The sequence below is a fragment of the Cucurbita maxima genome, unplaced genomic scaffold (assembly GCF_002738345.1).
Source record: "Cucurbita maxima cultivar Rimu unplaced genomic scaffold, Cmax_1.0 Cma_Scf00003, whole genome shotgun sequence".
NCBI lineage: Eukaryota > Viridiplantae > Streptophyta > Magnoliopsida > Cucurbitales > Cucurbitaceae > Cucurbita > Cucurbita maxima.
In genome coordinates, this window is record NW_019272019.1 from 3,168,967 (window position 1) to 3,188,191 (window position 19,225).

General features: G+C 37.0%; 2 protein-coding genes across 2 annotated transcripts; both read right to left on the reverse strand.

Moving 5' to 3' along the window:
• Nucleotides 1-3,985: 3,985 nt before the first annotated feature.
• On the reverse strand, nucleotides 3,986-8,572 carry LOC111476839 (phosphatidylinositol 4-phosphate 5-kinase 1-like). Its single transcript, XM_023120668.1, has 8 exons — nucleotides 7,323-8,572; nucleotides 7,081-7,245; nucleotides 6,840-7,005; nucleotides 6,654-6,764; nucleotides 6,368-6,561; nucleotides 6,162-6,292; nucleotides 5,977-6,070; nucleotides 3,986-4,889 (listed from the first exon to the last, which is right to left on the reverse strand). The coding sequence occupies exons 1-8, from the start codon at nucleotides 8,297-8,299 to the stop codon at nucleotides 4,580-4,582; spliced, it is 2,148 nt and encodes a 715-aa protein (XP_022976436.1). The 5' UTR covers nucleotides 8,300-8,572; the 3' UTR covers nucleotides 3,986-4,579.
• A 1,318-nt stretch (nucleotides 8,573-9,890) lies between these two features.
• On the reverse strand, nucleotides 9,891-15,101 carry LOC111476855 (O-fucosyltransferase 10-like). The gene is made up of 9 exons (XM_023120692.1): nucleotides 14,491-15,101; nucleotides 14,160-14,327; nucleotides 13,957-14,045; nucleotides 12,626-12,823; nucleotides 12,298-12,502; nucleotides 12,042-12,209; nucleotides 11,774-11,941; nucleotides 10,507-10,700; nucleotides 9,891-10,424 (listed from the first exon to the last, which is right to left on the reverse strand). The coding sequence occupies exons 1-9, from the start codon at nucleotides 14,845-14,847 to the stop codon at nucleotides 10,217-10,219; spliced, it is 1,755 nt and encodes a 584-aa protein (XP_022976460.1). The 5' UTR covers nucleotides 14,848-15,101; the 3' UTR covers nucleotides 9,891-10,216.
• Between the last annotated feature and the right edge of the window lie 4,124 nt (nucleotides 15,102-19,225).

Below are 19,225 nucleotides of genomic sequence, written 5' to 3' on the forward strand. Positions count from 1 at the left end.
CCTTTCTATGAACGATATCCACACGTCCCGATCTTTTTTTACCCATAATCTCATAAAACATGATTTGAGTACAAATGTCAACCAATGGTTATGATGTTCTCAAACCAACACAATGAACCATAAAAAGGAAGTTTCAAATGGATTCATTTTGGGTGTCTCAAGAAAACAATAATAACAGGAAATTAAAGCAATTTATAATAATGCAACTTTGAGGCCAACCCTTTTGGGTAAATGTGTTGTAGCTAAATAAATAAGCTTATTGGATATCAATTGTAGCTGAAATCAGACAAAATCATTAATGCTATGTTCATTAGTCCAACATAGTTGTCGGGTGGCTGGAATGCCCTTAATTAAGGGTTGAAAACTTTTGTTGTTAAATTTAGACGTCCTAGCTAACAAGGCATTGCAGTATGGTCAAGTCGACTTCGAAATTTAGGATGGGAAGTGATAAAGAATCACTAAAGGAAAGTAAGATTCAGATTATCTCGTTGATCGAACATCTCAAGGTAAGAACATTTTTTTGAAATTCGAATCACTCCACAAGTAAGATCGATCATGTCTAGCTTGAATGATTCTAAACTATATAAAATTGCAAAGAAACTTAGCTCTTGGCTAAAGTAGAGCACAAATGTTCATTTTACTACATTTTTCAAGTCTTCTTGCATGTAAAGACAACATACATGATCTTATATAGCTTCAAAATGGAAATCCTTAACCTTACCCGAGACATTTCAAAAGTTGTAATCTTAAAGAAATACAGAATTTTATGGGTAAAATCCTTGAACAATAATAACAACGATAACGATAAGAGAGAAAGAAATGGTCGTTAACTGAACTATGAAAAACGTCAAATAACGAGAAACTTATTGTAACCTACTGCTAGCAGATATTGTGAACTTTTCCTTTTCAGACTTTCCCTTTGCTTTCATTCTCCTCCCCAACCAATATGGGATTGTGGGATTTCGCAATCCACCCCCTTCGAGGTCTAGCGTCCTCGCTGACACTAGTTTCTTTCTCCAATCAATGTGGGACCACCACGAAATCCACCCCCCTTCGAGGCCCAGCATCCTTACTAGCACACCACCTCGTGTCTACTCTCGTTTAGGGCCCAACGTCCTAGATGACACATTGCCTCGTGTCTACCCCCCTTCGGGGCTCAGCCTCCTTGCTAGGCACATCGCTCGGTGTCTGACTCTAATACCATTTGTAACGACTCAAGCTCTATTTGGACTTTCTCTTTTCGAGCTTCCCCTCAATGCTTTAAAACTCGTTTCTTAAGAAAAGGTTTACACACCAGTGTTTTGTTTTCCTCCCTAACAAATATGGGACGGTGGGATGTCACACTTATTAAACTACGTGCTTAAATATATATTAGAAGATTTTATTAATTATTAGTATGAATAATAATAATGGAAAAAAATGGGTAATTAATAAATACGAAAGAAAATGTCCCCAAAACAGCCAACCCTCGTGTAGGGCATGAAAGCACCTTCTCCCCCGACATATGTCCGCCGCAATTAATCCCTTTTGCTTTCCCACAAATTAATTTTTTTATTATTATTTTAAAATAAAAAATAATTATTGAAATTTAATAATATTTCTTATATATTGATTATGGACGGCGAATGATCTCAACATACACGGGGTGTGGGCATGCGGGAGAGCCGACATAGTGATGCGAGCAGAGGTAGTTTGTGGACGACATGTCGGTTCAAATTAATTCAAATAAATAAGACAATAATTATAATTCTAAATCTTTAGATTTACGTTAACTTAAGACGTGTTTTATTTTAAGCTGTTTTTTTTTTTCTTTTCATAATTTAATTAATTTTAAATTTTTGGAAAGTGTTTATATGAATTCAAAATGAATAATATTAGAAATTGGTTATTATTATAATTTAAAAATAAATGTATTAATTTGAGTAAAAAACAAAGACATGATGGCGCTGAGTTGGGCAGAGCATTGAGTGTGGCAAACGGCATTATCAGGCTGCTTCCCTTTGGTCGCTTCATTGCTTCTCAAAAATATATTTTTTCTTAAAAATAAATTATGAAAATTGACGTCATAATTATATAAATTTATAATTTTTTCTTTAATTAATGAATGTGAGACTAATTCTACGCCAATTTTTTTCATGTTCTAAAACATAGGAGGTGCACATAAACATTTATTTAATAAAAAAAAATATCCTATTTCTGTATAGGTATAAGGGTGTGGAAACTTTTGACACGCGTTTTAAAAACCTTGAGGGAAAGCACGAAAGAGAAAATCTAAAAAAGACAATATCTGCTAACTGTGAGCTTGGACTGTTACAAATGGTATCAAGTCTGACATTGAGCAATGTGTCAGTGAGAATGTTGGGCCCCAAAGAAGAGTGAATTATGAGATCACTCATTAGTTGGAGAGGGAAACAAGTATCAACGAGAACGCTGGGCCCTAAACGGGGGTAGATGGTAAGATTACACATCAATTGGAGATGAGAACAAATATCAACGAGGACGCTAGGCTTTGGACAATGGTGGATTATTTGATCTCGCATCAGTGAAAACCTCTCCTTAACAGACTCATTTTAAAAAATTTGAGGGAAAGCACGTTGGGCTCTAGACAGGGTGGATTATGAGAGATCCCAAATCAGTGAAAACCTCTCCCTAGCAGACGTGTTTTAAAAACTTTGAGAGAAGCACGCTGAGCTCCAGACATGATGGATTATGAGGTGCCACATAAGTGGGAATTTCTCCCTAGGAAACGAATTTTAAAAACTTTGAGGGAAAACATATTGAGCCCAGACAAGGATAGATTATGAGATCCCACATTAGTGGAAACTTTTCTCTAACAAACGCGTTTTAAGAACTTTGAGGAAAAGCTTGAAAGAGAAAGGCGAGAGAGGATCATATCGGGACGAGTAATGTAAATAAATATTAAAGAATTATTTGAAATATTAGGCATGAAAATGTGTAAACTTGAAAGGGAAGACACATTTTTTTGTCATCATCTCATTAATTGTAATCATGCTTGCTAACCAAGCTAACCCAAACAATTACCTTTTTTTTTTCTTTTTTCTTTAAATAAAAATATGCCTATATTATTGTATTATTATTATTAATTTGTCCATCCCATCATAAAGAAAACCAAGTATAGAAATTCTAAGGGCCACAGATTTTCTTTTTTAATTAAGATGGGATATCATTTTCTTTTCTTTTTTTCAATAATAATAATAATAATTTAATATTTAAGACAAACAAATTGGGAGGCATCCAAATAAATTAAATAATTTAGCAATTATAGAGGAAGGTGTAAATAAATAAATCAATAAAAAAATAATAAATAAAGCTATTAATTGAAAATAATGTAAAATACCCTTTCTCTCCATCATTAATTATTGAAACCCTTGCATTAGTATATCATACTTTTCGATTAATGCCACGTGGCCCCACCAAGCACAACCCAAAAATGAAACTCTGTGAGCGGCCGCACCCTAGACTACCTCTTTCACTTCCGTACTAGCTCGACTCCCAATTTTTTTTCCTTCCGAAATCGAAATGACATAATTACCCTTCCAATTTCTCCGGAATAACGTGATTACCCTTTCGTCAATCTTATCTAATCCCTGTTCTTTTTCCTTTTTTTTTTTTTCTTTTATCTCATTATTTATTATCTTAAAATAATAATAATGTTTCTTTGATCAGATAGAATTATGAAATTTGATTTAAAATATAAAGATTTTGTAGAATATTTTATAAATCCATAATCATTTTTTGTAATATTTTATTTAAAAAAATTTGTGACAGTCTAAGTCCACCACTTAGTAAATATGGTAATCTCGAGATTTTTTCTTAAGGTTTTAAAACGTTTTTGCCAAGGAAAGATTTTTATTTCGTTCTAACCAATGTGGGATCTTACAATTCACTTCTTCGGGGGCCAACATTCTGCTGACACACCACCCAGTACCCGAATTAGTTGATAGCTTATATTCAAAATCCGCACTTTCCATACCACCACTTTGTTTCTCATTCATAGCTTAAACCAATGCTTAAAAAGCAGCTTAGTTCTTTCTTCTCTCTCCTCAGTTCTCATTTAAAATTTAATTCAGAGGAGGAGAGAGAGAGGAAAGAATTTGATTAAAAATTTACAGTCCATACAGTACAAGAACAGTGAGAGAAGGAAAGATCCAAAGAAGGAAGGAAAGGACAAGTAAACGAAGTGGGCAAGAAACAAGAAACGGGATGGGAATTGGGTCTCACCTACGCCATCTTTTCTGCACCTTTCTCTGCTTTCCATGGCGTCCAAAACCTGAAAAAGCCAATACCCACATGGAAAAAAGAGCATTTTGAAAGGGAAGGGGCCGGAGAATTGAGCCACAGCCCATTGACTCAGATTTTGTATCAAACCGCCCTGCCCTGCCCTGCCCTGCCCCGCCCCGCCTCCCTCGACGTCGACATCCAAGTTCTGGGCCTGATCAAAGCGTTTGCTACACCCATCCGTGTGCTGCAGCAGCAGCAGCAGCAGCAGCAGCTAGCAGGGTCTGGTCCCTAATTCAACCAGACAGCATTAATCTTGATATTGAACTAATCCCTTTCACTACCTGTCTTCAATAAATATTCTGCCAATGAAGTCTCTGAACCGTTTGGAGTAGAGTTTAGGATCAACAGCTGAGATTGAAGTGGGGTCAGCTTGCAAGGACTTGTATGCGTGTTCCAGTTTCTTGGTTATGTCGTAATCTTGTAAGATGTCAATGATCCCAAAGTAGAGGACTATTTCATAGATCTCTCCACTGCGAGATGGGGTTAGATGGTTCATTCCACCTGGGGTGTACTGATCGAAGTCGCTACGCCGAGCTAATCGCTCGGCTCTTGCTGGCATGTTAGATCCTAATCTGATCAATGACTTCCTGATAACAGAAAATGATAAACTATATCAGTGTATGAATGTGTTTTGTGGTTTGTGGTTCGTGGTTTACTACTACATGACATGGTTGTACTAATCTACAATAAGTTCTTGCCCCAATGGTGAAGAAAATAATAGACAAAAGGTTAATACAATGGAGAATCATTGATTACAAAGTGTCATAATTATCCTCAACTGCCAAAAACCAATTGGATTGAGCAAAAAAGAGCTCGTAATTATGGGGAAAGAGACTAGGACCATAAAGTGTTTGTCCTGTAACAACCCACACTCACTGCTAGTAAATATCGTCCTCTTTAGGCATTCAAAACGCGTCTGCTAAGGAAAGGTTTCCACACCCTTATAAAGAATGCTTATGTGAGATCCACATCGGTTCGAGAGGAGAACGAAATATTCTTTATAAGGGTCTGGAAACCTCTCCCTAGCAGAGATATCATGAAAGGGGAAGCACAAAGAGGACAATATCTGCTAGTGGTGGGCTTGGATTGTTACAAATGGTATCAGAGCCAGACACAGGTGATGTGCCAACAAGGAGGCTGAGCCCAAAAGGGGGTGGACACGAGGCGGTGTGCCTGCAAGGACACTGGCCTCCAAAGAGGGGTGGATTGGGGAGTCCCACATCGATTGGAGAAGGGAAGGAGTGTCAGCGTGGGCTTAGGTAGTAACTTCGAAAGGGAAAGCCCAAAGAGGACAATATTTGCTAGCGGAGGGTTTGGGTTGTTACAGTTTCGTTCCCCTCTCCAACCAATGTGGAATCTCACAATTCATCCCCTTTGGAGCCCAGTATTCTCATTGGCACTCGCTCCTCTCTCCAATCGACGTGAGTGTCCTTGCTAGCACACCGCTCAATGTCAGACTCTGATACCATTTGTAACCTACTAAAAACTATTACCTACTAAATAGCCCCATGATGTGGTATAGACAACCCATGTCACCCATTTATCAGAGAAAAACAATACAATTCATTGCAGAAATAATTGATACCCCAATAGTCCCAAATTTATGGCCAACATTAATCATCACATGCTCTTTAATATTCACTCTTAGATGAGTTCATAGGAGTAGAAACGCACCGTCCAGATAAGACTCGGTCCATATCTCGTAACTCCGCTTCAAGGAAACGATGACCAAGCATAAACTTCTCATTCTGGTATGAATCTTTATTGCCTGCAAACACCACAGGTCTTCTAAATCAGTATTCAAATGCGTCTTGGATGACCCCCTCCAAGGCTCATAACGAAAGAACAAGGATACATACCAGTTCGCAATAGAAATGGAGATAACCCCATTTTGTTGTATGTATTATCATCACGAAAGTGAAGACCAACCAAAAGACTGTAATCCATGATGCCTTCAGATTCCAAGAACTTGCAGTCTCGATCGATTTGTCTGACCAAAAGTTCGATAATAATAAGGTTTCCATAAGCATAGCGTAACGAAAACAAAAGAGCTTATAACACTTACTTCATAAAGTCACTAAACCAGTTGGATTGAAGGCGAAACACAAAATTAAGATCAAGATCCTTCAAAGTTGTGGTTTCATCAATCTCTCCCTCAGGAGTACCCGTTGTCCGGCCATGGGATGATCCTTTCAAGTCGAATCGCCGATGGATTCGATATTCCGAGCAGAATAAGTTGCCCATCACAACGAACCGAGTCTAGTTCCCACAAGAACAGATTAGATATCATTGTGAATTCTTGAAGAACATGTAATGAATCTAAATAACACAACACTCTGGATGATGTTTACCTTTTGCCCACCTGTTGGCTTGATGCAATGTATACCAAAAAACTTTGTCACAAGTGAATCTTGATAGCGGGAGACATGCTGATAATAGCTTGCAAGCATCCTGATAAGCACCTGAGTATGCCAGAAGTGTATAGCATTATGCAAGTGCACTTATAACAAGATGAACAATTCAAGGAAGCAACTAACCTTTGCTTCAGATTTCTTCACTGTTTTTATCATGAATCTATCATCCTGTGTGAGATAAAAGAAGCTCCCACTCTTTCCTGGCGATGAAAACTCCCTGAGGGCATCATTCCCACAAATTGCTAGCATATAATCGGCAGGATCGACATCGAACAGCTCCCGCAAGCATCTGTAAAGATCAATTAGAAACATGGATCACAAGAACTCATAGCAGAATATCAGGATTCAGAGAAGTAATGGTTACCTGAACACCACAGGGCAGTAGTCCTTCCAACGAAACTCGACTGACGTGTGGGGTGGCGTCGTTTTCGACCCTTCGGTTGGGAACCTCGTCCAGAATTTCTCCCTTGGATCAAAGTCACTGGACTTCAGCTCACGCACCACTGAAGAATGCTTTCCAACGGAATGTCTAAAGAACATAGCAACATGGTGATATCAGAATCCACAGTAAATGTCTAAAGAACACGACCTGTTTCATGAACTTACCTGATACCCAACTGGAGATTAAGCATCAGTTCATAATTCTTGTGTCCTTTAGAAATGGTCTGGCCTGGTTTCTTGGCCTCGCCGGAGAAGCAGCAGGGGCTCCTCCTAAACTGCCTAAAAAGATCACGATCCCTGTACAACATCGACGCCTCTACATGATCAATGATTTCACAGGTGATATCTCCGGCTTCACCATCGGATTCCCATATGCAAATTCTCGGGAAATTCCTCTCTGTTACACTCCCTCTTGCTATATCCACCGATGATCTCTTCCGTAATGTGATGGTCAAGTTCTTATTCCAGTTACTGTCGGCACAAATGAAACTCCCGTTCCCTTTAGAAACTCCGTTGTCCCATTGCCCATCGTAGCGATTCCCGTTCGCCCATGTTAAAACACCCCGACCAGAAATCATGCCGTTCTTCCACTCGCCGACATACTCGTTTCCGTTCTTCCAAACGTATCGGCCATGGCCGTCTTGGAGATTTTTCCTCCAACTCCCTTCGTAGAAATCGCCGTTCGTATACCGTTTCTTCCCTAATCCATGTTTCCGATCTGAACTCCACGATCCACGATACGAATCTCCGTCAGATCCAATAAAAGTACCGATTCCCTCCATCAAACCCGATTTGAATTCGCCGTCGTAGGTAGCTCCAGAAGGCCAAGAAAATTTCCCTTTCCCCGACGCCTTCCCTCTCCGCCACTCACCCTCGTACATACACCTGTCCGCCCACAAATACTTCCCCAATCCGTGCGGAACTCCCCCCGAGAAACTCCCCGTGTAACGATCTCCGTTCGGCAGATGCTTCTCCACGACGGTCGCCGACCTAGTAGTCGTCGAAACAGCCGTCGTCGCTGTAGAGTGCGTTGTTATAATGGTAGTCGGAGTAACCCTTCTATTCCCAACTTGAGAACGATTCCGACCAACGATTACAACAGGCGGAGCAACAATCAACTTCCGGGTGTCGTTGTCTCGCATTTTCCCTCCTCCCCTTCACTCTCTCCAGCAATCAGCGCTGCATTTCATCACCTGAAAATCTGACGCTTCAAGAGCATCTCCGGCGAATATCTCTCTGAAAATCTAACGGAATCCAACACTCTCTCATTCAAGCTTCGTCTCCATCTTCATACCCAAAATAGAAAGCGCAGAAACTGTAGAAATTTTCAATTCGACGGCTCTGCCTAGGGAACATTGTTAACGATCCATTCCCGAGTTATGAACTCATTTAATTTAATTCTTTAAAAAAAAAAAATTAATGGCATTTATTATTATTTTTCATTAATTTCTCAAATTTCCAACCATACTGTCTCTATTTTTATTCCCTTCTTCCTAAGCTCCCATCTTGACGTGATGGAATCGCCTAGGATCAGCTTCAGCGCCGCGCCATCAGATTTCTTATGTCTAATTACATCTTTAACCTCCTTTCCTTCTTTATTTACCTAAATGCCATTTCCCATTCTTTCTCTATTTAACACTTTTTTTTTTAAATTATAAATTAAATTTCAAAGTGGAAAATTGGATAAAAAGTTTAATTTTTTTTTCTAACTTTATTCTCTGGACCGTGTTGAATATAGAGATTCCCTTTAAGAAAATGTGGTTTTGTTGTCCTTTTTTTTTTTTTAAATATAATTTTTTTTATATTTTTTTTCCAAAAGATAATTAATTAAATTCACGATTGACCCTTTTTTTATATATTATTTTTCTCTCCCGCTCCTCCTCGTAAGCTTGAACTTGACTGACTTAAGCATCGAAAGGTCGTTGACGGTCGAGTACCACGGGTGGAAGATTCTTTTAATAGATCATCATCTCTCGTGGATTGAAATTGCTTTGAATGTGTTATCAACGAGCTACCTCAATTGAAACCGTGCAATGACACTTATGGTCGTAACGATTAAACCTCTATTTTTTAAATTTTTTTTGTTGACATGGGTTTGTGTGGGAATATTTTGGTGCAATGGATTGTGCAAGATGAATCATCAAAGGCAAAGACATAAGCAAATGTGGTGTTGGCCCACTTTCACTTTGTGGCCCATTTGCAAGTAGTGGATGGCCCTATTGCAATTCTTTCACTTTCTTTTTAAAATTTTGATTTTCGCACTTGACCCGACGACCGACCGGGTATGAGTCTCGCGCTTCCGTACATCCATTTTCAGGGTTAGTTGTTTCGGTAGGTTAGTAGATTTCCACTTCTATGACTACCGCTCTGCTGTCTTAATCGACCAATACCCTTTGTGGGATCTAGGTTAGTACGTAGTTAGCCACTATAACCCCGCTCACTTGGTCATGTTTGTCCCTGATGCGTTGTCTGTACATGCTTATTCAAAACCCTGGTCAATTTTTCCTATTTGAGTTATATTTTGTAATGTCGTTTCTCAAAACATTCTCTAACCTATTTTTGGCTAACTTAATCAATTTACAAGTCTCAAAAAAGTGCGATTGTGAGAGTTGATGGATGTGACATGATTTAGTATCAATAACCAACCATTGCCTAATCTACTACTTGCGTCATCCTATCAAAACCCAGACATTGGCGTTCGAGAATGTAGGTTGGTCAGTCAAAGTCAACAAGTTTATCCAAATACGACTTTGATAGCATACGTACGATTACAAGGATTCAATCGCATTATTTCAAGCTTCAAGCTTCCAAGGTTTGTGAAATGTTTTAGCTTTAAAATGTACATATTTCCAGACATGCATCTGGCTATATACAGTTATCATCCAGAACACTTACAAAGAAAGGGGGAGGTTTAGTTTCAAGCTCACTCAAGAACAAACTAAGAAATCATTACCTTTCATTTTCGACGTTAACTTGCTTCTTCATCCGACCTACCAAGATAGCAATGCCGACTATCTACACCGAGCAAAATTTAGAGCAATGGAGGGGTAATCTGCTCGCTATCTCACGGATTCGAAGAGCTGATCGAGCATATACTTGTTGTCTGTGGAGTTTGTGTTGTGGGGTTTTTGCAGACATCTGCATTCGGGTAAAGGGTACGTATAGACAGACGTTTTTCGGTTGAACCGTCTGATTCGAGGTACCATCAGCCCCTTTTGATCGCTCTCTGCAAGCATTACCCCCATGTGTTCCTTGAATTCTCTCCAGCTGTAAGATCAACATGATATGAAGTCGTCTTTTCAGTGATCAGTGTCAATACACAGTCATAAAGCTTATGGATGATGAGTACCTCAATTTTATTCTATCATCCATTAAAATGGCTAGCTTTCGTTTATCGGGCTTGATCGTCTTGGCGTGCCCGTCGTAAAGAAACCGCCTGTGCCCCATTAGAAAGTGTGGGAAGTTACCTCCTTGAGTCGTTACGAAGACCTCGCTTAACAAGCATACCATGTAATCCAGAGCAGCCATTCTTGAAGAATATTCCTGTCAATGAAAATTATGCTAACTATTAGTACTTTGCACAGATGAATTCTCGAGTAACAGTAATTTGTATCAATGTTCGTGTAAATTATGGCCTCGCTTCCTAGAATTGTAATGGGTTTGAGGATTTTAGTTTCGAACTTATAAGAGCTTTTGAGTTGAATTGAGGAAGATGGCGGAGTAAGCAAACATAGTAGACATTGTCCGTTTTGGCCCGTTATGTATAGCCGTCAGCCTCACGGTTTTAAAAAGCGTCTACTAAGGAGAGGCTTCCACACCCTTATAAGGAATGCTTCGTTCCCCTCTCCAACCCATGTGGGATCTCACAATCCTTCCCCCTTGGGGGCCAAACGTCCTCGCTGGCACACCTCTTAGTGTCTGGCTCTTATACCATTTGTAACAGCTCAAACCCACCACTAGTAAATATTGTCCGCTTTTGCTCGTTATATATCTTCATCAGTCTAACGATTTTAAAACGCATTTACTAGGGAGAGGTTTCCACACCCTTATAAGGAATGCTTCGTTCCCCTCTCCAACCAGTGTGAGATCTCACAATCCTCCCCCTTGAGGGCTCAGTGTCATCGCTAGCACACCGTCTGATGTCTGGCTCTAATACCATTTGTAACAGCCCAAACTCACCGCTAGTAAATATTGTCCACTTTGGCCCATTATGTATCATCGTGAGCCTCATGGTTTTAAAACGAGACTACTAGGGAGAGGTTTTCACACCCTTATAAGAAATGTTTCTTTCCCCTTCTCCGACCAATGTGGAGATCTCACAATCCTCCCTCCTTGAGGACCCAACATCCTTGCCGGTACTGATACCATTTGTAACAGCCCGAGCTCACCGCTAGTAGATATTGTCTGTTTTGGCCCGTTACGTAGCACCGTCAACCTCATGGTTTTAAAACGCATCTACTATGGAGAGGTTTCCACTCCCTTATAAGGAATGCTTCGTTCCCTCCCCAACCAATGTGGGATCTCGCAATCTTATAGAAATAGATAAACGGTTTATCAGGCAGTCACGGATTTACTAAAATCTTATAGAGCCACAAGGATTGAAACAATAAACTTACCATATAAGGAGCAAGTTCATCTGCGGTTGCAAGTGATTCCTTTGTATGCAAAAGAGGAAACATTTCCTGTAATGGAGCTAAATATCTCTCTGCCTTGTATAACTTACCCGAAGCCAAATAAATCGAAGTGTTATTATCGAATCCCATACCGCGCAACATCATTCCAACCTAACACGAAGAACGACATTCAAAAAGTAAAAACATAGGGAAATTGGTTTAAAGGATACACCTTTTGCACAAAGAGAACAAAACGGATCATTCTAGCTACCTCCAAGGGGGTTAACGGGCACTTTCCATTAACTCGGTTAAGACTAGGCGAAATAAGATGTTCTTTGAGTTTGAACTTTTTCCTCCATCCTCTCTCTCGAATCGAATCCATATCGACTTTTTCAGCTTCACCTCCATCATATACACAACACGAGAAAGCTACCATGTCCTGAAGTTCAGATACGAGATATGAAATCGTTATCAAATGGGGCATGAATAAATAACTCGTCTAGAAGATGATGAAAAAGCATTAGTACCTCCTCGAACCGTAGATGGACGGAAACATACTTCCCATTATCCCTTGAGCTCTTTTCGATCATCCGGCTAACTAGTGAACGTGCAAAAGTCAGAATGGGAGACGAGAACCTTAATGCTTCGTAATTTGCCAAGCATCTTAAGAATTGGATTTCGGGTGGAACGTTCATGGCCAATCTGTTGGCAAAAGGGGACAACCTTAATACCCTGCAGCAGAGTTTCCCTTAGTTCTCAGTCACAAGTAGAGCATAAAAGGCTTGATGGGTAGCAAAATGATATTGATGAGTACCAAATGATATTGATGAGTACCAAAATGATATTGATGAGTACCTTTCCCTTTGCAAAACAGGTAGAATTTCTCCCAAGTAATAGTTAGCAGTGGACAAAGCTTGTACGTGAAAGTTAGGTATGTTAGAAATGTTGTAATCATATCTTTGCATTAAAGCCTCTGGTAGCTCTTTGACAACTTTCACATGACCGTCAAGGGCAGCTATGAAATGATCTTCATCATAAATATCACCAAACTTACTGAAAACATTTGAAAAAGAAGAAGAAAAATGAGAGAGGAGTTCAATGTGTTCTAAGAACGCAGGTAGAACAAATTCTATCATACTTGTAATGATTTCGAGTTATAAAACGTTTAACATAGCATTGTTACTTCTATTCTAGAATTTCGGGGGTGTTCTTCGAATTCGAACTTTGAATATTCAATGAGAACTTCGAGAATATACATGTAAATAACCATATAACTAGTTATTGTAGTGCACTAAAAGTTTGTGTTGGTTGTCTGGGCAAAACTTTACGTTCTAAGTCCTCTTCTATAATCTTTCAGTTCTAAAAAATCTTGGGGTGGAGTTCTATAACAAGCCCACCGTTGGCAAATATTGTCTTCTTTGGACTTTCCCTTTCAAGCTTCCTCTCAAGGGTTTTAAAACGCGTCTGCTAAGAAGAGGTTTCCACACCCTTATAAAGAATGTTTCGTTCTTTTCCTCAACTGATGTGGGATCTCACAATCCACCCCCTTCGAAACCCAACGACCTTGCTGGCACTCGTTTCTTTCTCCAATCAATGTGGGACCCCCAATTCACTCCCCTTCGAGGCCCAACGTCCTTATTGGCACACTGTCTCATGTCCACCCCCCTTTGTTGGTATATCGCCCAGAGACTGGTTCTGATACCATTGGTAATAGCCCAAGCCTACCGCTAACAAATATTGTCCTCTTTGGGCTTTCCTTTTCAGACTTCCCCTCAAGGTTCTCCTCCTAACCGATGTGGGATCTCACAATCTACCCCCTTCGAGGCCTGGCGTCCTCGCTAGCACTCGTTCCTTTCACCAATCGATGTGGGACTCCCCAATCCACTCCCCTTCGAGGCCCAGCGTCCTTACTAGCACATCGCCTCGTGTCCACCCCCTTTAGGGCTCAGCCTCCTTGCTAGCACACCACTCAGTGTCTGGCTCCCATTTATAATAGCATAAGCCCACCGCTAACAAATCTTATCCTCTTTGAGCTTTCCCATTCAAACTTCCCCTCAAGGTTTTTAAAACGCGTAAGTTAGGAAGAGGTTTCCACACCCTTACAAAGAATGCTTCATTCTCCTCCCCAACCAATGTAGGATCTCACAAGCTCTTAGTACTATGAAACAAAAACTCCATAACCATACCTTGAATCCTTCCAAACATTATGGAACTCAAACCGAGGAATAACTAGAATAGCATTTAGAAGCCCTGCCACAGCCACCGCATTGCAGATCTGCCAAACCAAGAACAAACATGAACATACAAACATGCCAATCAAATAATCGAAACTAAATACTTCGATGCAAGAACAGGACAACATTCATTAGAAATATGAAAAAACACATACAGCAGAGCGTTGCTGGTTGAGTCCACCATTAGCATCAACAATCAAGTAAGTAGTAGCATCCTTATTGATCAACTCAGCAGCTTGCATACCCGCATGCAGCTGAGAAGCTGTAGAATTCGAACATGGCTTCCTCTCTTTCAGCCTTTTATACTTCCAAACTGATGCCAACTGCAAGCGAAATCATACACATTTCAACAGAGTTACAGCAACACAGCACAAGAACAAAATCATTAAAAGAACAACTCCAAATCCCCCAAGCTCTAAACGATTCCAGCATTTCAGTAAAAACCCAGAAAAAGAAAAAGGAAAGTGAAGAAGAAGAGGATCGAACCTGAATCGCAGAGGAATTATCAGATTGAATATGACGCCGGAGCAAGTGATACATATGATGGCTACGATAGAGTGAGCCAGGCGGCGAGGGTTGACCGCCAAAAGAAGAGAAAGGGCCAACGCACATAATCAAACCAGAGATATAAAGCAGAGGAAGAAGCACCATATGTCTAAAACTAAACCTGAAATTGAATCCACCGACAAACAGTTCCCGGAGCGGCTGATAATAATGGGGTTTCGACCGTAACTTCCGGCGACCTTTTGAAGCATAACGCGGCGGCGAATGAGGAGGACTCGGAGAGCTACTGCCACTGCTCTGTCCACCATCGCACTGGTAATGAAGGGTTTTGGGTTTCATTTCAATGCGATTAAGAAAATGCTGCAACAGATTCACACACTCCTTCCAATCAGTGTCGGTTAAGAAACAGAAAATGAAACAAACCCAAAACAGAGAGATGAAATGGGCAATGTGGGGGAGTGGGGAGTGGAGTGAGGCTGAGCTGCATCAATGGTGGGCTAATGGGCGTCCCTGATTTCGGGAAAGTCCATTAGATAGAGAGAGAAAGTAGAGAGAGAAAGTGAGATTTGCAGAGAGAATTGCAGAGAAAAAGTGAGATTAGTGGAGACAGAGCAATAAGTAAGAGATACATTTTATATGATATCCACTGGGCACTGAGTTTGACTGATTATTTTTTTTATTTTTTTATTTTAATATAATGGGCATTTCCGTAATTTCCTCTTTTGTTTTTCCCAATTCCGTTACCCTTGACACATTCTTTAAATAACAAAGGGCATTTTTGGTAATTACGTACGTTTCTTTTCGTTTTCCTCTCAAAAGCATCAATTTTCCCTATTTTTTTCCTTTTTTTTTTCTTTTTCCAATTCCAACAATTTTCCGTTTTTTTTATATTTCCAACATCCCTAATTTTTTAATATCAAATATTAATTAACCATTTAATTTATAATAACCCTAATATAAATTATATTGAAAAATAAAAATTATGTATTAAAAAATTCTTTCCAATATGATTTTTTTTAAAGGAAAGAAAAAAAAATATTCCCATAAAAATAAATAAGAAATTTCACGAGAATAAGAATGAAATAAGAGATGAATGACAGTACAGAGAAGGTTTCCTTATTCTAGCTTGTCTCATAAATATATCTAATTATATCTTTATTTTTTAATTTTTTTTACCATTAAACCTTACTTTAAAATATGATAAATAAATAAATAAAATATGGAAAAAAATCGATGTAAATTAAATATTATTTTGGGAAATGAATTTGTGGTAATTGGAACAAATTATAAAACTAATTTATGAATTTATTATAAATTGTTTTTATTTCAAATTTGAAAATTTAAAAGTTTATTCCGTTAATTGTCTTTTTCTTTATTTTTTAAAAAAGAAAAGGAAAAAATTGATGTCGCTTTATCAGAAAAGTGTATTTCCATTTTTATCCTTTACAAAATTTTCTCTACAGAGTTGGTGAAGTATTTATTTAATTGTAATTAATAAATTTTAATAAATTTTAATCCATTTTTAATGCATTGACTAATGACATTCCCCCAATTGTCTATATTCACTTAATAATATATTTATTAGTTGAAATTAGTAATTTTTTAAATACCAATAATCGAATAAACGTGTTAGTCAGTACTTTCTCTCTTTTAATTCCCTTTATTCGAAATTAAAATTTTTAACTTTAAATTTTTTTAATTTTAAATTTTAAATTTCACGTGAGAATTTGACTAACTCTATTGTCAAACATAAACTATAAAGGTTGAGTTTGGTTGACATTTGACCTTTATAACCGATCCATATGAAGTTCTAACCATCTATAATAAATTTTATAATATTTTAATTACAGATAATTAATTAGTTTATTAGAAATAGATAAATATAAACTTTACTTATATAAACCACATTATAACTCAATTATTACTCCAATGGTAAAAAAGGAAGGTATATCACATATAGACACCGTTAAACTATGAACACAACTCATATTACCATTTATAAAATTTACTTTGTTATTAACTTACTTTAAATGGGTAATATTATGAGTTAATTTGTTTCAGTAACACAATCATTGATAATAGTGCGATAAAAAATGTAATTATCCGAATACTTTCTATTCGAACCTCTCGTATTACTATTTATATATTTAATTAGGTTGTAATTTAGTAAAAAAAAAAAAATGATGATTTAAATTTTATTTTGGAATTTAATTGGGTCTCTAAATTAATATAATAATAATAATAATTTGGTTAAAAATGAAAATTAGTACAAATGTAACATAAAAGTTATAAAAAAAATATATTTTTTTAAGATATTAAGAAATTAAATATAAAATTTCAAATTTTAATAATTAGAAGTATTATAAATTTAGAAATCATAGAAATTTGAGCGATTTAAATAAAATAAAATAAAATAAAATAAAAAGGAAATTGTGTATTAAATAAATAAAAAAGTGAAAAATAATTCAGTTAAATTATATGGAGGGAATTTAATTTGATAGTGGGACCTGAAATAAAATTTCCAACACAATTATTAAATGATAATATGCCAAACCCATCTGACAACTTCTGACATTTATTTTGCCACGTGTCCTCACCCAAACCCTTTTATAATATAAATTTTATAAATTAATTATATATAAAATTATATTTTTTTATATTTGGTAAAGTTAAAAGAGTTTTTAAAAAATGTAAATTAAGTAAATAAATAAAGGGTTGAAAAAGGTTAAAATTTAGTTTAAATTACAACATTTACAAGTACACTTGGATATAAATGGGAGGAATCTTTTACTATTTACCAATTATAATATAATAAAGAAAAGACGGTAAAAAAAATAAACTTTTAATTGATATAAATTCTAATGATTCGTAGACTATATTATTTACATTATTAATGTTAAAACCTAGATGTAGCATTATACCATAATGTCTCTAGAGGGAGCACATGGTCAAATATGAATAAATTAATACTCCAATCTTAAGAAATATGCGAAATATATAATTGATAATTACTGCATATATTAATGAGGTGTACCGTTCTTTTTAGTTGTTTAATCATTTGAGCTCAAAAGTCTAAGAACGATACTTTCATTTACAGTAGAAATCCATTTGAAAGAAGGGACAGTAGAAATCATACAAAAATGATAGACTCGAAGGCCCTGAAAATGCTATGAGGTGTTCGAAAATGGTTGAAGTTAGTTGAATAGAAGGATCAGTATGACTATAGTCGTTGGTAAGTTTACTACAGACGAAAATGATTTATTTGATATTATGGATGACTGGTTATGATGGGATCGTTTCGTTTTTTGAGGTTGGTCTAGTCTATTGCTCTTTCCTTGTACCTATTTTGTCGGGGTTTAGCGTGAAGCAATCTTATCTAACACCCACTGATAATTTTTTTAGGAAAAATACTAGTAATAACAAAACATGCTAAAAAAAACATGTGTTGGTGGTCAGGTTTATGACACGTGTTTAGTCTATGGTGTCTCTTAAGACAATTTTAGTTTTAGAGACACATAAAGTGACGATGTTAAAAGGAACGAGTCATCAATTTTGTAACAACTTAAGCTACCGCTAGCACGTATTAGCGGTGGGTTTGAACTATTACCAATGGTATTAGAGTCTGACACTGGATAGTGTGTCAGTGAGGATGATGAGTCTCCAAAATTGGTGGATTGTAAAATCCGACGCAGTTGGAGAGAGGAACAAAACATTTGTTATAAGAGCGTGAAAACCTCTCCCTAACAAATAGTTTTAAAATCGTAAGACTGACAATGAAACGTAACAGGTCAAAACGGATAATATTTTAAATGTTTATGAAATTAGTGACTAAACATTCCGTATTAGGGAGGTTAATCATAAAAATTAGTGAGTCCAAAGATAAAGGAGAAACGGCGTGTGGTACGTGACTGCCAGTTGTCCAAAAGGGGGTCAAGTAGCGTGACGTGTCGTGGAGGGGTATATTGGTCAAGTCTAGTAAAAAGCGATCTGGATCTGGATCCAACGGCTATCACATGATCCAGGGATCCACCGTAACATGCTCATTTCTAAGTCAACTTTCTCGTGGATCGCACTTGGGAAATGCTTCATTTACTTCTAAAATTTTTAATCAATCAATTTTATATTAAATAAAATTATTTTTTAGTTTATTTATATATCTTTCATTTTCTAAATTTTCATGTAATTTTGTATATAATAAATTTATAAATTTTTAAAATATGAACGTTTAATTTTACGTGTAATAATACATTTTCTTAAATTATCGAATTTACTAAATAATATAATTCACGAGACATAAAATTAAACTGCTACATCCAATAGTTATTAAGATTGATTCTTTTAGCGATCTCATCGAATAATTTTTTTGTATGGAACACAACACTATGTGAGAAATAACTATTTGTTCGTCGCATTTATTAGTTAATATAAAAATATACCGAAATTAAATAGAAATATTTTTATTAATATGGAAGTGACACACACATATATATATATATTAAGGTTAAGATCACCGTCCAACATGGAAAACACATAACAAATTGTGCTCGGTAGGATTTGGATTGGATTGAATTACGTTCAAATAAATGAAAACTTTATGGGTTAGATTGGTTCGTGTGTTACTATTAAACTAGATTAGATTAGATTGAACAGAACAATTTAGTTATAAATAAATATTTTATGAACTCATTTTACTTTTATTAAAAATATTTTTTTTAAT

Excerpts from the sequence above, each read along its gene's own strand:
- LOC111476855 (XM_023120692.1), bottom strand. The coding sequence starts at position 14,847 with ATGAAACCCAAAACCCTTCATTACCAGTGCGATGGTGGACAGAGCAGT. Across the intron at positions 14,046-14,159 it reads TCAACCAGCAACGCTCTGCT|ATCTGCAATGCGGTGGCTGT; the intron begins GTATGTGTTTTT and ends TTGGTTTGGCAG. Across the intron at positions 11,942-12,041 it reads GCCCGTTAACCCCCTTGGAG|GTTGGAATGATGTTGCGCGG; the intron begins GTAGCTAGAATG and ends TCTTCGTGTTAG.
- LOC111476839 (XM_023120668.1), bottom strand. The coding sequence starts at position 8,299 with ATGCGAGACAACGACACCCGGAAGTTGATTGTTGCTCCGCCTGTTGTA. Across the intron at positions 6,562-6,653 it reads AGCCAACAGGTGGGCAAAAG|ACTCGGTTCGTTGTGATGGG; the intron begins GTAAACATCATC and ends TGTGGGAACTAG. Across the intron at positions 6,293-6,367 it reads TGGTTTAGTGACTTTATGAA|ACAAATCGATCGAGACTGCA; the intron begins GTAAGTGTTATA and ends ACTTTTGGTCAG.